The sequence below is a fragment of the Mytilus galloprovincialis genome, chromosome 5 (genome assembly GCF_965363235.1).
Source record: "Mytilus galloprovincialis chromosome 5, xbMytGall1.hap1.1, whole genome shotgun sequence".
NCBI classification, from domain to species: Eukaryota; Metazoa; Mollusca; class Bivalvia; order Mytilida; family Mytilidae; genus Mytilus; species Mytilus galloprovincialis.
Genome location: NC_134842.1, coordinates 69,453,292 through 69,469,972, shown reverse-complemented (window position 1 = coordinate 69,469,972; position 16,681 = coordinate 69,453,292). Strand labels below are relative to the sequence as shown.

Below are 16,681 nucleotides of genomic sequence, written 5' to 3'. Positions count from 1 at the left end.
ACGATAAAAATAATCAGTGACGAAGTCAAATAATCTTGAATGTATATTTGCACATAAAAATTACATAAAATCATATAATTATATATATAGAAAAGTCCATCAAGGTACTTAGATTTAGCATACTGATGGTGAGACAACAACACAGGGATGTTAACAACTACAGATCACTGTACAGTCCTATAAAAATGTGTGATATGTTTACCGTCAATTCTAATATGACGTGCTTCTTTAGCTTTGTAAACAACACTGTGATAAAATTCTCGATTAGATATACTTAGCGCAGACTTGGAGATATACATAATAATGGCTGTTACAGTATACTTCCCACGTAAATCTACATGTATTGGAAACTATTTGCAGACCATTTGTCGATTTTATTGTTGTAAAAAGTGCAATTAAAAAAAGACAAAATAATTTTTATTCTTATTCGTATGCATAAAAAAGAAGACATGCACAAGAGCTCGGAGAAATCAACAAAATAAAAATGAAATAAAATTCCGCCAAAGTCTATTAATCTTTTTGTGCATTAAAGTCATTTCAAAACATGACGTCATACAAACGAAACCGCTTAAGTTGAAAGTTTTCTGTTCAGTGAACCGTCGGAATTTGCATGATATTGTATTAAAACTGATTTTTGAGGTATATTTTGTTTTGTTTTGTTTTGTTTTCTATTCTATTGCATTATTCGCATATTTACTCATTTCAGCAAGTCAACATGGCGGCTCCTTAGTTACAAAATGTCAACTTTGGATTTGACGGAAGCTAACGAGAAAAGCTTGTAAATTAAAAATGGCAAATGTTAGGTTTAAGAATTCAAAGAATTAAAAAGCTTTTTTTCTGACGGTTATTCATTAAATAACATACGCAAGCTACATATTTATAAAGATATTTGAGCCTTATCTAACAGGGAGTAATAAAGAACAGCCACACACACATCATACCCACCCTCGCTTCACTTTTTTAATGACCGTATTTGTCCTATTAGAATCGAAATAATTAATGGAAGCCATAGATTGTTGGAAATTTACACATGGCCTGTGCCGTGATATTCGTTAATTTTATCCCTGGCTAACGCTCAGGATAAAATTCGAATATCACGGCCCAGGCCATGTGTAAATTTCCAACAAACTATGGCTTCCATGAATTATTTCTTAATCAACATGATCAAGATAAACAAATAAAAGTGAAAAGACGCAAATTTGTTACCATTCTATATTGTATATAACATGATTGTTTTCTCTAATATGAGGCAGGAATTACCTGTGAATGGGGACGAAGTCTATGATTTAAAAAAAAAAATCAACAATGTTAAAAAGAGAAACGGAAATACCGTAACGTTTCCGATTTTGGTTCTGTTGTTAGGGATTTTAGTTGTGACGTTATTTAAGTTATGACGTCATATTCAATGTAAACAAAGAAACGCTGTCATCAGGTAACGTTTTTTTAATAACAAACATTTTTTTTTAAATGAATTAGTATTAGTTCATTTCTTAGACTGATAAATATACATTTTATTCAAAGTCTCATGTAAACAAAACCGGAAACGAAAGTAGATTTCTGCGCCGATCCGGAAATTCAAAAAAGCGACAAAAAAAAATTGAACGATTTTGAGTTCATTAGTACAATGAAAAATTCGGGAAATTTTCCCGATTTTTTTTTTTTTTTTATTTTTTTTATTGAATTTTCTACTGTAATAGGGGACTTCGTCCCCATATTAGCAACAGTACTCTTGATCGCAATTCACTGAACCTTTTTGGAGCTATACAATTACAGGTAGAATGAACAAAACAAAAGTTTGCACTTAAGGATGTACTTAGGTGAGGTTAGGTAAAAAATAATAAATTGAAAATTAAAATTGATACTATAATTAAGCTGATAGAGCATCAATTAAGGATAAAGATAAGCTAAACATATTGATAGGTCATTGACCTCCTTTTCGAGATATTTGAACTTTGAAATATGGTGGGACAAGACTGACTTAGACTTTTACCTTATATTTCCATTGGTATTATTTGGGTCTCAAAACAAAAGAAAGAATCTTCTAAAATTTTGGTAAATGACCTTTCGTGATGTTTTAAGTCTTATATGAAAAAAAAAATTGGTGTTATGGGGCAAAGTATTTTAATTTTTTATGGAAAAACACCAAGGAGTCCGAACATTTGACACAAATTCCAAAACCTCATCTAAGTACATCCTTAAGTAAAACATATCAAATTTATATAGTTTTGTTTTTTGTCCATAGATTTACGAGTTTTGAACAGCGGTATACTACTGTTGCCTTTATTTGTATACCTTTCATTTTTTATTTAATATTTCAAACTAATTTGGTGTTATTAAATGACTGAAAGAAAGACCATCGTATCAGAAAAAAATACTTTCACGTAAAAGACATTTTAAGAACTGATGAAAGCTAATACTGTTGACTCTGGCTTTAATCTCAACAACACATTAACAAACGAATGTATCTACATTGTAGGTAAGTTCGAATGTCATTGTCTATACTTTATCTCTAATATCTATATAAAAATGTTGCCTCTTCAAACTGTTAATTTGCATTTCTTGATCGAAAAAGAATAAAATCCACAAGATATATTTCAAGGTTTGTACAATCGTTCAAAATTAATCAGCAATTGCAGATAATGTAAAAGCTACCTAGTCATGCAAGTAGTAACGTCTCACTTTTTCAAATGAAATGAACTAGTTTATAGACTAATCACTAATTTGTAAATGTACACACATTCACATACAATCAGATTTCATGTAAAGTAATTATTTAATTTGTCAACAGTGCACGGATACACATCATCTTAAAAGAAGGACAAAAGATACCAAAGGGACAGTCAAACTCATCAATTTTAAAATAAATGTTCAGTTGATTTTCATCTATATGTTTTAAAATCACTTTACATTGTTTATCAAAACAAAATGTAAATATGAATAACAGAATGCTATGGGGTTATATGTCACAAAGCATTAAACAATGTTAAATTGAACCAGAAAAAAACAGCATTTGGAGGTTAAGACAAGGGACCCAAATTTGGCAGTACGTATACCGTTAGTTACACTATTGACAAGCATAAGCTTTCTGAGTGTAATGAATAATTTAATCCAAGATGTAACGTAGTGATATGTTCATTAAAACAAAAATGAATATGCATGACTTTAGTGTTAATTTGCACTTTCAGCTATTAACAATGCAGCTACTTCCAAGTGTCCAAGATCCTGTGCTACTTTCAGAGGAGTTACACCTTCAAAATTACATGCATTTACATTGGCTGAATATTGTAACAGTTCTTGAACAACATCAACATGTCCTTGTTGGCTTGCTATATGAATGGGAGAACATCCATTTTTATCCGAGAGCTCAATATCAACATCATCACAACGTAGAAGTACACGTACAACCTTAATTCTGTTCTTGTAACAAGCGATCAGTAGCGGTGTTGTGCTTTTACTCCTACGTTTATTGACATCTGCTGAATGTTATTATAGTTCTTTAACAACATCAACATGACCGTTTTGACTTGCTATATACAGAGGTGATACACCATCATTGTCACACTTATTAACTTCTGCGGTATGTTTTATGAGTTCTTTAACAATATCAACATGTCCGTTCTGAATTGCTACATACAGAGGTGATAAATCGTTATTTTTACACTGATTTACATCTGCGAAATGTTGTATCAGTTCTTTAACAATATCAAAATGTCCTTCTTGACTTGCTACATACAGAGGTGATGTACCGTCATTGTTACACTTATTAACTTCTGCGGAATGTTGTATTAGTTCTTTTACAACATCAAAATGTCCTCCATGGCTTGATATATACAGAGGTGATGCACCGTCAATGATACACTTATTTACATCTGCGGAATGTTGTATCAGTTCTTTAACAACATTAACATGTCCTTTCTGACTTGCTATATACAGAGGTGAATCATCCTTATTGGTACACTTATTGACATCAGCTGAATGTTGTAACAGTTCTTTAACAACATTAACATGTCCTTCATGACTTGCTATATACAGAGGTGATGTACCGTCATTGTTACACTTATTAACTTCTGCGGAATGTTGTATTAGTTCTTTGACAACATCAACATGTCCTTCTTGACTTGCTATACACAAAGGTGATGTACCTTCATTGTTACACTTATTAACTTCTACGGAATGTTGTATCAGTTCTTTGACAACATCAACATGTCCTTGGTAACTTGCTACATACAGAGGTGATGTACCTTCATTGGCACACTTATTAACTTCTGCGGAATGTTGTATGAGTTCTTTAACAACATCAACATGTCCTTCACAACTTGCTATATAGAGAGGTGACAAACCATTATTGTCACTAAGGTTTATTTCCGCTGAATAATGTAACAGTTCTTTAACAACATTAATATTTCCATTCTGACATGATCTATACAGAGGTGATATTTTATCATTGTCACACTGATTGACTTCTGCTGAATGTTGTATCAGTTCTCTTACAACATCAAAATGTCCCTCTTGACTTGCTATATACAGAGGTGATGCATCATTCTTGTTACACTTATTGACATCAGCGGAATGTTGTATTAGTTCTTTGACAACATCAACATGTCCTGCTTGAGATGCTATACACAGAGGTGATACACCGTCATTCCTACACTTATTAACTTCTGCGGAATGTTGTATGAGTTCTTTTACAACATCAAAATGTCCCTCTTGACTTGCTATATACAGAGGTGATGCATCATTCTTTTTACACTTATTGACATCAGCGGAATGTTGTATTAGTTCTTTGACAACATCAACATGTCCTGCTTGAGATGCTATACACAGAGGTGATACACCGTCATTCCTACACTTATTAACTTCTGCGGAATGTTGTATCAGTTCTTTAACAACATCAACATGTCCTTCGTGACTTGCTATATACAGAGGTGATGTACCGTCATTCCTACACTTATTAACTTCTGCGAAATGTTGTATCAGTTCTTTGACAACATCAACATGTCCTTCTTGACTTGCTATATACAGAGGTGATGTACCTTCATTGTCACACTTATTAACTTCTGCGGAATGTTGTATGAGTTCTTTGACAACATCAACACGTCCTTCCTGACTTGCTACATACAAAGGGAACCAACCATCATTTGAGTAATAATTAATGTCACAATTTTTACCAATCAACCATTTTACTAGGTTAATAGTACCCATAAAACAACTACCTGTAAGTGCTATATCTTTGTTGTCAAAATCTTGTGTACAGGCGAGTTGTTTCTGCTTTGACTGATCAAATTTATTTAAATTGTTTATAAACTTTTCTGTAAAGATACTGGAATGCATGTTCCTATTTTCATTCACATTGTTCACATAACCGTTCTCCCAATCATTTAGCAATCTTGCTATATATATGTCTATATGGTCATCAGGTATTTTTATCGCAAACTCTATATTTGTGTTTATGTTATATGATGTCTTCCAAATAAATCGTTCACGAATGAAGTCAGATGTAGCATGCTCAATGAAGAGATGTAACATTTTTTTCCCAAAGTACTTCGCCAAGAAATCGAACAACTTATCATGGATTATTTTGTATGTTCTCTCTTCCTTGACCACATATGTACCTTTGAGTGTTTCAAGGGATTTCCTCAAACGTTCAATGGATGTTCCTTTATTTAGTTCACATTTATCCAGTAAATCTTCAATTACTAACCCTGATTTTTTATCTTTTGATGTAAAATACTCATCTTTCAATGTGTTGTTAAACATCACACAAAGGACTAAACTACAATACTTCATTTTACCAGCATCCCCTTCTCTATACATGTCCGTCAGTTCGTTTGCAAAAATATCAAACGGATTGCTGAAAAAATTGTTTATATTTACATGTTCCTGGAGTTTCTGTTTGTAATATAAACTACATAAAAGCGGAAAAAAATCATACTCATCTGACAATTCTTTAACCTGATCAGCATTATTCTTAAAGTATACTTCGGCTAAAGCAAATTTTTCAGCAGCATTCAGTTTTAACGCTTGTGAACTTAAATCAACAGTACAGGTTTTGAAAATTGATAGACTGTTAAATTGTTCTTCTTTATAAACTTCTAGCCTACATGTAGCCATTATTTTACAACATTTGTCTTTGAGAAGGGATTTAATGTGATCATGCCTTTGTTTCCAGTCAGTGAAAATCTGTTGATTAAGAGTATATCGCCCACATACGTCATCAAATACAAATAAAGTTTTCCTTCCAGGTTTAAACCATTGTCTTATATCTCCAGGGTTATCACATGGAATAACAATATAACCTTGTTTCATCATCTTCAGTGCAACATGACGCGAAAGAAAACTTTTCCCAGTGCCTGAATTTCCTATGATTATCGTACAACTTTCTGTTAAAATAGTTTCCATTACTTCTTTTTCTGCTTCTATGCTGACAAACGTGTGATCATCTTCTTTCCACTGTTCCAAACGTCTTTCAAACTGGTCTGCACACATAAAAAATACAAGAAAATTTAATCGATTATTCGTTCTTAAGTATCTTTTGTGATCACCAGTATATAAAAAAAAAAATAAGTTTGACCATTCTTATCTTGTCATGTAAAATAATTGTACAAGTTTAAGATGTGGAAACAGCGCTAGCTAACACGTTTTAACCATGCAATATTATGTACTACCTGTCCCAAGTTCATAGCCTGGTTGTCGTTAGTATTTCTATCGAATTTCTTTTCGTTTATCTTTGAGTATTTAAATTAGGCTGTTTGCTTTTTTTGTTTCAATTATATTGTTTGCCATCAATCATTGTTGAATGTGTACCGTGACCTTTAGTTGTTTAAATCCATGTTATTTGTTTTTCACCGACCATGATTGATTTAGAATTAAAAGTATATAAGACAATGGTGTTGATACAGGCTGAAACGTCGTTACATACGGAATAAAATATATGAAGTGTGATCTTCTAATAAATCCATATTTATATAAATAGTTAAAGCTGTTATCGAATAGAACTCTCTACATTTAACTCTCAATATTCAGCCGTTGCCAGAGACAAAACAACATTCTGGCATTTTGTTAAACGGTAATTCAGAAATATCTCTCATTTCTTATTAAATATAGAAACATATGTGCAACTAAACATTGAACAGCTAATAACTCAAATATTTATATTAACTTTGAAACTGATCAACAGTTTTCGATATTCCAGGTAAGTTGGGTCTGTGACACATACTTACAGGACTGATGATTATATTTTTAACAAAAATAATTGACTGATCGTAACCCAACACAATCGAAAAAAACTATTTAGTAAGTTGAAGATATTCATATAATAAGATAGATAAACCAATGGTCTAATATAGATTAGACCGCTGGTTTTCCAGTTTGAATGGTTTTACACTGGTAATTTTTGGGCCCTTTATAGCTTGTTGTTCGGTGTGAGCCAAGACTCCGTGTTAAAGGCCGTACATGACCTATAATGGTTTACTTTTATAGATTGTTTTTTGGATGGAGAGTTGTCTCATTGGCACTAATACCACACTTCATATATCTGTTGTCTTGTTAACTCGTATCTGTATGAGTTTAAAGTTAGATGTATTGGCTTAAAAGATTTTTTCTTGTGAATTAACTGTTTACAGGCAAAAGTGTTAACGTAAATATATATACACGTCAGAAACCGCATCATGTTTTGTAATGTTGCTTTCATTTTGAGTATTTTGTATTCCGAACACACCTTTGACAATCTAATCAACTAAGTTTTAAGCTTGTTTTGTTCTTTGGGTTGCTGTTCTATTGGCATTTACCTAATTTTGAATTATTCGTATGGATGATTGCAATTAACTAAACTTTTGGCAATGTGCTTTGTCTCTGCGATTTTTTGTATTTTTTAAATAAATACTCATGACGTGGCTCTTTACTTATACATCCCGCCATTGTGTTATTGTTTATGAGGATTAAATTTAGATAAATAAAATCTTATACTACAAAAAAAAGCAAAATAAAGAGATTTAATTTGATGTAAGCATTTTTGTGCTTCCTTGTTACATTGGATTGTTTTTATAGTGATTAAGATGATAACACAATGACTGATGTGACCCTATTTTTGAAATTTGTGATTAGTAACTTTCCGTTTGAGTTCAGTAATTTTGTGATTTTACTTTCTTTAATATCCTGAATATAGTAGCATGTTTTTTTACTTTAAAAAAACTTACCAAGAATATTTTTAGGAATAACATCATCTTGTGTACTTGCTAGTTTCTCTATTGTTGAACGAATGAACTGAAAATCTAGAAAAAGAAGCTAATCATTTGTTTTTCTCAATATTAACATATTCATCATGTTTTGTACTATTATGGTAATTCTAATTTTAAAAGACTGTTTTCAGTACAATCCACATGTATAATACTAAACGGCAAAAGAGCAGGTCGGTAATAAAGAACCCGAAATATGTTGTTTAAACATATAAAACATTGAAATTTGAAATGCATTAGTGAAAGGGTTTTAGTTGAGTAGGAAAGCCAAAACAAAGCAATATGACTGCTACTCTGTTGTAAAATATGCTCCGCGCTGTATAAATGAGTAGTTACATTGGGTGTAGCATAGTGTCAATGAGTAACAATAACTGAAATTTGAATGTTTAATGACTTCTTAATCATGTTAATTGTCTAATGAAAATGATGTTACATTTTTGTGAATTTTAAATAAAAGCAAATACTTCTAAGCGTTTGAGCTTTTTTTCAAAAGGTGTAATATAAATTGCTGTCACAAAGGCGGATAGCAACAAATTATCAACATAAACTACTAAAACTGGCAGAAACTTTTATAATCTATCGCATACTGACACTTTAACTTTCCTTGGATTGACAACCGGGAATTAAACATGTGACCCATGTCAACATCTGCAACAATAAGTTGTGTTTTTAACTCAAATGAAAACATCCTTTAGCAATACAAAAGTGAAGATTTCTACCATTGTGTATACATGTAATTAAGACAATCAACACAGTAAAATATGGAAGGAACCACATAACTCACTATTATTTTGATTTTTAACATACGTCTGCCAATATATTTGTCTATTCTTTAACATGTTTAACAAAATGAAACACATCATATCATGTTTTTAATAAAATATTAAAGACATCTAAGTAATGTGTATATCACCGCATAGTTAAAATAGTTTACAACAACAAGTATTTGTATGTTGAAAGCTGACAAAAATATATACATAGAGTAATTGTTTACCATCAAAATTTTCTCCTTTAGTGTCCTGTCTGTCTCTGAACTTTGTTAACCCTACAATAAGGCTGCCCAATTGTAGTTGATAACATTTTACAAAAACTGCATTTAAAAAAATTCAAAGTTGTATGTATATTACTAACAGCTTCAAATATAATAAAGTTATGTATGCCAATGTTTACATCTGAAAAGAAATGGTTCATGTACTAGGTCTATTTAAGGAATGACTGTAATATTTGTTCTGTTTATGAAGAAATAACATAAAAAAATTGGTGCACACTGAATAACGCGCGTAGCGGGTTATTTAACAGTGTGCACCACATCTTTTATGTTATTTCGAATAGACAGAAAACATATTACAGTGATTTCTTATAATTTAATTCTAAATTCCATTTTAAACCGCAGAAAACCATGAAAAAACGTTGATGACGTCTCGATCATATGACTAAATTGTGTCTATGGGCTGATAACAACATAACGTCAGCCAATCAGAAGACGCGTTACATGCAAAATCAAATTATAACACAATGAAGAAAACATCAGATATTTAGACGTAACGGTAGTACATGCATTTCGTACATCAATAAACCACATACGTACACATGCAAATATCCAACACTTCAATTTTTTTCTCTTCTGGCATTCATTACATTTTAAAATAAATTTCCTATGTCTAAATTATTGATACTGAATAATACAACTAACTTAAAAAGAAATGATCTAGAAATGTATATCGGTGTTTATTCGTTTTTTGCTAAAACAAGATAAGATGATCTGGAAAGTTCTATAAAGCAGAAATACGAACTTAAGTAAGCGTGTAAACAGGATATGTACTAAAACATATTGGCCATCACCAGAACATTTTCTCTACTTTGCTAATTGACTAATAGGCATACATCTAAGTCTCTTACAATAAAAAAAATTGAGTAAAGTAGACATTATTTATAAACATCCCTTTTGAACACTAAAATTAAACGAAATTCCTATTAAAACATCATAAAAACTAGAATAGTGTGATCTCGTAAAATTTGAAAGTGACCTGTATTCTGGTCTGGAAAGGGTCTGGTTAGCCACATGCAATGTAGATGAGCACAATCTCAAAGTTTTGAGATACAAAACTTGATTGCTCTAAGCTTTAACATTAAACTGACCTGGTGATGATGCAAAATCTTATTATAAGAGTAAACTATGTAGATACACAAAGTAACCATTAACTTAACACAATATTGTAGGATTAAATATTTGTTTTCAAGAGGTTATCAATGTATTAACTGGGGCGATTAACTTAACAACTAATATAGTCCGTTGATTTACATAGTTTGTTAATTGTTAACTAGTTACATTCAACATGTTCAAAGGCACAATTTTGTAACAAATGAGCTAGCAGCCCTGTTTACTGTCTGAAAACGATTGATTTTTCGATTAATGCAATTTAATCTGATACTCATTACTCATAAAAAAAATTGAAATTATATATCATTCAAATTTGAAGCGTACAAGAAACGGAATATTCTTCATATTGAGAGTTTTAATTCGTATGACATCATTAATTCCATGACCTTAATGTGCAATGCTCTTTAAAGCAATTTTGTTGAGTTTTTAAAAATTAAACATTTTTTAAGCTTTAATGCGTTATGTAATAGTAAAAGTTCAATGATAAGTTAATATTGATATTAAAAGACCTCCGAACAAAAAGGGGTGTTCAGATCCCCGAGCCCGAAGGGCAAGGGGATTTGAAGAGCCCTTTTTGTGAGGAGGTCTTTTAATGCCAATATTAACTTAATCATTGAAATTTTACTGACTTACAAACCGTCAAAAATTTAAGAAAAGTACATAAAAAGCACTTGCAGAAACTTATTACCCTGAGCTGGATGAGTCTAAACATGTTAAACTGAAATGATAGTTAAACAGTACTCAGACTGAAGTGCACAATTAACAGTTACCAAATTGGCATGAAAACGGACCGATTTAATGGAATTACATCATATAATAATTTATTTATGCTAAAAAAAAAATAAGCATCGAAATAACACCAAATGATAGTTTTACAAAATTAGGAGTTAAATTTATATTTGATTAGCCAACTTTTCAAAATAACGATTTCTTATTTAATAAATCAGGCAATCAAAACCCTCATACAGACCTCATTTATAACTGACCAATGAATATTATGCCCAACAACTTCATGCTATATATACTTGATGTTTTTGATCTGTCCGTAATCATGAAATAAAATCATTAAGATCAGACCTTAGAAAACAGTAAGTAAACTCTTCCAACAATTAGCTTTTTAAACAGCTGGTTAAAGAACTTCTAATCGGACAGTCCTAGATGCATAAGGTCCTTCACAATACTCATCCGGTAAATGTTCCTTTTGTTTCTGATTTGGTAATTTTCCTACATTAAGATACATGCGAATGCAAAATAAATAGTTTTTTCTATTCAGTCCAATCAATTAATAGGTCTTGCTTTATTATGTTTTATTTTAGATGTGAACGATGCATGCAAACTTCAATGAATAAAACCGTATTAAACTATGTTTCACTGCCCCGATCAAAACGTTTTGGGTGAGATATATTCGCAAGTTCAATTGACTATTTTGGTCATACTGACTTATTTTTAGTTCTTACTTTGCTGTACATTATTGCTGTTTACAGTTTATCTCTATCTATAATAATATTCAAGATAATAACAAAAAAACAGCAAAATTTCCTCAAAATTACCAATTCAGGGGCAGCAACCTAACAACCGATTATCCAATTCATCTGGAAATTCCAGGGCAGATAGATCGTGACCTGATCAACAATTTTACTTCCTGTCAGATTTGCTCTTAATGCTTTGGTTTTTGAGTTATAATCCAAAAACTGCATTTTACCCCCAATGATCTATTTTTAGCCATGGCGGCCATCTTGGTTTGTTGGCCGAGTTACCGGACACATTTTTTAAACTAGATACCCCAATGATGATTATGGCTAAGTTTGGTTAAATTTGGCCCAGTAGTTTCAGAGGAGAAAATTTTTCTAAAAGATTACTAAGATTTACGAAAAATGGTTAAAAATTGACTATAAAGGGCAATAACTCCTAAAGTGGTCAACTGACCATTTTTGTCATGTTAACTTATTTGTAGATCTTACTTTGTTGAACATTATTGCTGTAAACAGTTTATCTCTATCTATAATAATATTCAAGATAATAACTAAAAACTGCAAAATTTCCTTAAAATTACCATTTCAGGGGCAGCAACTCAACAACGGAATGTCCGATTCATCTGAAAATTTCAGGGCATATAGATCTTGACCTGATGAATAATTTTACCCCCCTGCAGATTTGCTCTAAATGCTTTGGTTTTTGAGTTATAAGCCAAAAACTGCATTTTATCCCTATGTTCAATTTTTAGCCATGGCGGCCATCTTGGTTGGTTGGCCGGGTCTCCGGACACATTTTTTAAACTAGATACCCCAATGATGATTATGGCCAAGTTTATTAAATTTGACCCAGTAGTTTCAGAGGAGAAGATTTTTGTAAAAGTTAACGCAGGAAGACGACGACGGACGCCGACGACGGACGACGACGGACGCCGGACGCCAAGTGATGAGAAAAGCTCACTTGGCCTTTCGGCCAGGTGAGCTTAAAAATGAAACGCTCAAAATAAGTTGAATTTTTTTTAAAAATTGTTGTCAACCTTTTTTCATCATTCTTTTTTTTTGTTGCTTTTATGACAACTATCATACCAGTCTGAGATATAAATAAATAAACTTGAAACAGCAAATGTTGTCACCTAGACGAGAGAGCCGTCATTGTACGCTTCAATATATGAGTTATTCCAACTCAATGAAGATTGTTTTTCTGTTCTAGTCCCTCCCCTATTAGTTTTTTTTTTAATATTAAAAAAAAAGATTAAATGCAAAGAGAAAAATGATGGAAGAAATGCGAAGATTTACGCATAAAAATTCAAATGTAAATAAAAATGAAATATATAAAAATTGGAAAACTTTGAAACTATAATCAACTGAGGACAAATGATTATAAATCACTAAATGAAGCTGATTAATTTATTACTCCATTGTGTCCAGTGGCAAATATGTCATGCATATTCACGACTAGATTCAAAGTGGATCAATTTGAAGCAAATGTTTTCAAATTTAGAGTGGCACTTTTTACAATAAGGCAGAGTGTTTGCTAGAAGTAAAACATATGCCGTAATAGAATAGATTTAAACCATAATGATCGAACTCGTAAGTTAAGCCCTCCTTCCCTCTTTTTTCTCCACGATAGACGAAACCCATATACAAAACGTCATGAATTTACAATCAATAACCGCCACTATAAGTAAATGAGATATGGACTTTTTATAAATTAATTCCTATTGCAGCCAACATCTCCCGTTCGGGACAGGTTATTTATTTCCACAAAATACCGCCTGATTATTGATCGAAGATATTTAAAGCCTTGGTCACACCTTACCGGATAGCACGAACGGACGCCTAACGGATGAAAATAAAAGTTGTCCGTTGACAAAATTGTTATCCGTTGGGAGTCCGTTGATGTACTGACCGAATAAAACGGACGTGTAACGGATGAATAACGGACACACACCGGATATGCAACGTACGAGAAACGGACACGTACCGGACAGAACGGATGTCGAACGTACATCCAACGGACGAGTACCGCATAAAACGGACACCTAACGGAAGCGTACCGGATAAAACGGATGAACAAGATATACGGAAAAATCAAAAGCGACAATAACAATATATGAAAATCGCGCAAATATTCAAAATGTTTCTGTGTAACTGGTTTTGGTTTGTTCTTCAAAATTCCACTAAAGGACAGTGTCTGGCCTGAATAAGAACTACTTGATTGTGAAGACGTGTCTATACTCTAAGATCGATTATGAATAATAAGAATACACGAACCTTAAGAAATCTGACATACCAATAATTGGCATTTCTGACGATAAATTTTCAATTGGCATTTACCCGTTTCAGATCCGTTCATCATCCGTTTTATCCATTATACGTCCGGTAGAAGTCCGTTTCTTATCCGTTCAACATCCGTTTTATCCGTAAAACGTCCGGTAGAAGTCCGTTGGTTAATTTATCTTCCAGACCTCCAACGGATGTATAACGGACACGTAACGGATACAAAACGGAAACGAAACGGACGAAATGTAACTCTGATGTGTCCTACGACAACGTTTTTTTTAATATTAAAAAAAAAGATTAAATGCAAAGAGAAAAATGATGGAAGAAATGCGAAGATTTACGCATAAAAATTCAAATGTAAATAAAAATGAAATATATAAAGATTGAAAAACTTTGAAACTATAATCAACTGAGGACAAATGATTATAAATCACTAAATGAAGCTGATTAATTTATTACTCCATTGTGTCCAGTGGCAAATATGTCATGCATATTCACGACTAGATTCAAAGTGGATCAATTTGAAGCAAATGTTTTCAAATTTAGAGTGGCACTTTTTACAATAAGGCAGAGCATTCGCTAGAGGTAAAACGTATGCCGTAATAGAATAGATTTGAACCATAATGATCGAACTCGTAAGTTAAGCCCTCCTTCCTTCTTTTTTCTCCACGATAGACGAATGCCATATACAAAACGTCATGAATTTACAATCAATAACCGCCACTATAAGTAAATGAGATATGGACTTTTTATAAATTTATTCCTATTGCAGCCAACATCTCCCGGTTCGGGACAGGTTATTTATTTCCACAAATTATTGATTATTGAACGAAGATATTTAGAGCCTCGGTCACACCTTACCGGATAGCACGAACGGACGCCTAACGGATGAAAATAAAAGTTGTCCGTTGACAAAATTGTTATCCGTTGGGAGTCCGTTGATGTACTGACCGAATAAAACGGACGTGTAACGAATGCATAACGGACACACACCGGATATGCAACGTACGAGAAACGGACACGTACCGGACAGAACGGATGTCGAACGTACATCCAACGGACGAGTACCGCATAAAACGGACACCTAACGGAAGCGTACCGGATAAAACGGATGAACAAGATATACGGAAAGATCAAAAGCGACAATAACAATATATGTAAATCGCGCAAATATTCAAAATGTTTATCCGTTGGACGTCCGTTCAAAGTTTTGAACAAGCTCAAACTCTTCCACCGGACAGAACGGACGTCGACGGATAAAATGTACGCTTAACGGACATGCAACGGATATGGACGGAAGTCTAACGGATAAGAACGGACGTCTAACGGACATGAACGGATTGAAAAAAAAAATTCCGTTAGGCGTCCGTTCGAGCTATCCGGTAAGGTGTGACCGAGGCTAAAGCAAACAAAAGTATTTTAAATCAAACAAATTCATGAAATTGTAAATTAAGGTATTTTGCTGGGTGTTTTTTCCCAATCCTATTTCGGACCCCCTGATTTTAAGAGGGCGTATCTAATTAGTCATGCCCGATTAACTTTAATTGAATTGAATCTCAACTTAAAGACCTACATCGGGTAAATAAGTTCGAGGTACAATAAGTAGACAATAGAAATCCTTTGTGAAATAAGATCGTCCCAGGTATCTTAGAAAAGAAATTTGCGTTGAATAACAATGAAAAATGCACGAGCAGGTTTGTAATTCTTATTACTATACATGACAATGAAAATAACAGATGGGTATTAGTTTATTTTTAATATCATTTTGCATGAACCCCTTAGTTCAATAAATCTGTCACGGCAACATGGTCTACCAAAGTGTTAACCAATGGAAACAATGTTAACTAACCAACCCACTTTAAGTATTTGTAGATACGCAATTATGTAAAAATTGTTTACCTATACGATACAGTTTTTGATCCAATTCAGTCACTTCAGTATTTGAAACTTCATTAGCAATTTCTAAGTACTCTGCATGCCTAAGAGCTTTCAATAGCTGGTGGTATATTTGTCTGTCTTTGTACAATAATTTATCTAAGAGACGTCTATTGCTTTCATTTGTTGTAAGTCCAGAGGCACAAACTTCCTCTCGTTCCTCGTGCTGCATTATATCCTCTCCAATTAAGTAGTCAGTTACAGCAGTTGTTGAGACTATATTATGGACTAATAGTGTGTAATTCTTCTGTATTCGTATTGTCATATCATTCACATCTACACAAAAAAGTAAAAAAGAACTGAATATAACCATATAGGAACCAAAAAACTTTGGCAAATACAGAGCAATTGGAAATAGATACAACTTTAACCTTGATTTGATTTTTGATTTTTGATGTTTTAACGCCACTTTCAAGCACCACATTGAGATTATTCCGTGGCGGCCAGTTTATTTTTGGTGGCGGAAACGGGAGTGACTAAAGAAAACCACCAACATCTAATAGAAAAAGCTGAAAATCCTAGTCAACTAAGGTTGGAGTCGAGTGATTACAGTAGTGACTACTTAGACCACTCGGCCACCGAGGCCCCTAATTTAA

General features: G+C 32.8%; 1 protein-coding gene across 1 annotated transcript; it reads right to left on the bottom strand.

Moving 5' to 3' along the window:
• Window positions 1–3,168: 3,168 nt before the first annotated feature.
• On the bottom strand, window positions 3,169–16,355 carry LOC143076925 (uncharacterized). Its single transcript, XM_076252822.1, has 6 exons — window positions 16,050–16,355; window positions 9,229–9,279; window positions 8,196–8,270; window positions 4,915–6,476; window positions 3,734–4,749; window positions 3,169–3,457 (listed from the first exon to the last, which is right to left on the bottom strand). Exons 1-6 carry the CDS (start codon window positions 16,348–16,350, stop codon window positions 3,169–3,171), a joined length of 3,294 nt encoding a protein of 1,097 aa, XP_076108937.1. The 5' UTR covers window positions 16,351–16,355.
• Between the last annotated feature and the right edge of the window lie 326 nt (window positions 16,356–16,681).

What these genes read in the sequence shown, in the direction of transcription:
- LOC143076925 (XM_076252822.1), bottom strand. Translation starts at nt 16,350, where the DNA reads ATGACAATACGAATACAGAAGAATTACACACTATTAGTCCATAATATA. An exon ending in TCAAAAACTGTATCGTATAG is followed by an intron (nt 9,280 to 16,049) that starts GTAAACAATTTT and finishes GCCTTATTGTAG; the next exon opens with GGTTAACAAAGTTCAGAGAC. An exon ending in GTACATCACCTCTGTATATA is followed by an intron (nt 4,750 to 4,914) that starts GCAAGTCACGAA and finishes GATGTCAATAAG; the next exon opens with TGTAAAAAGAATGATGCATC.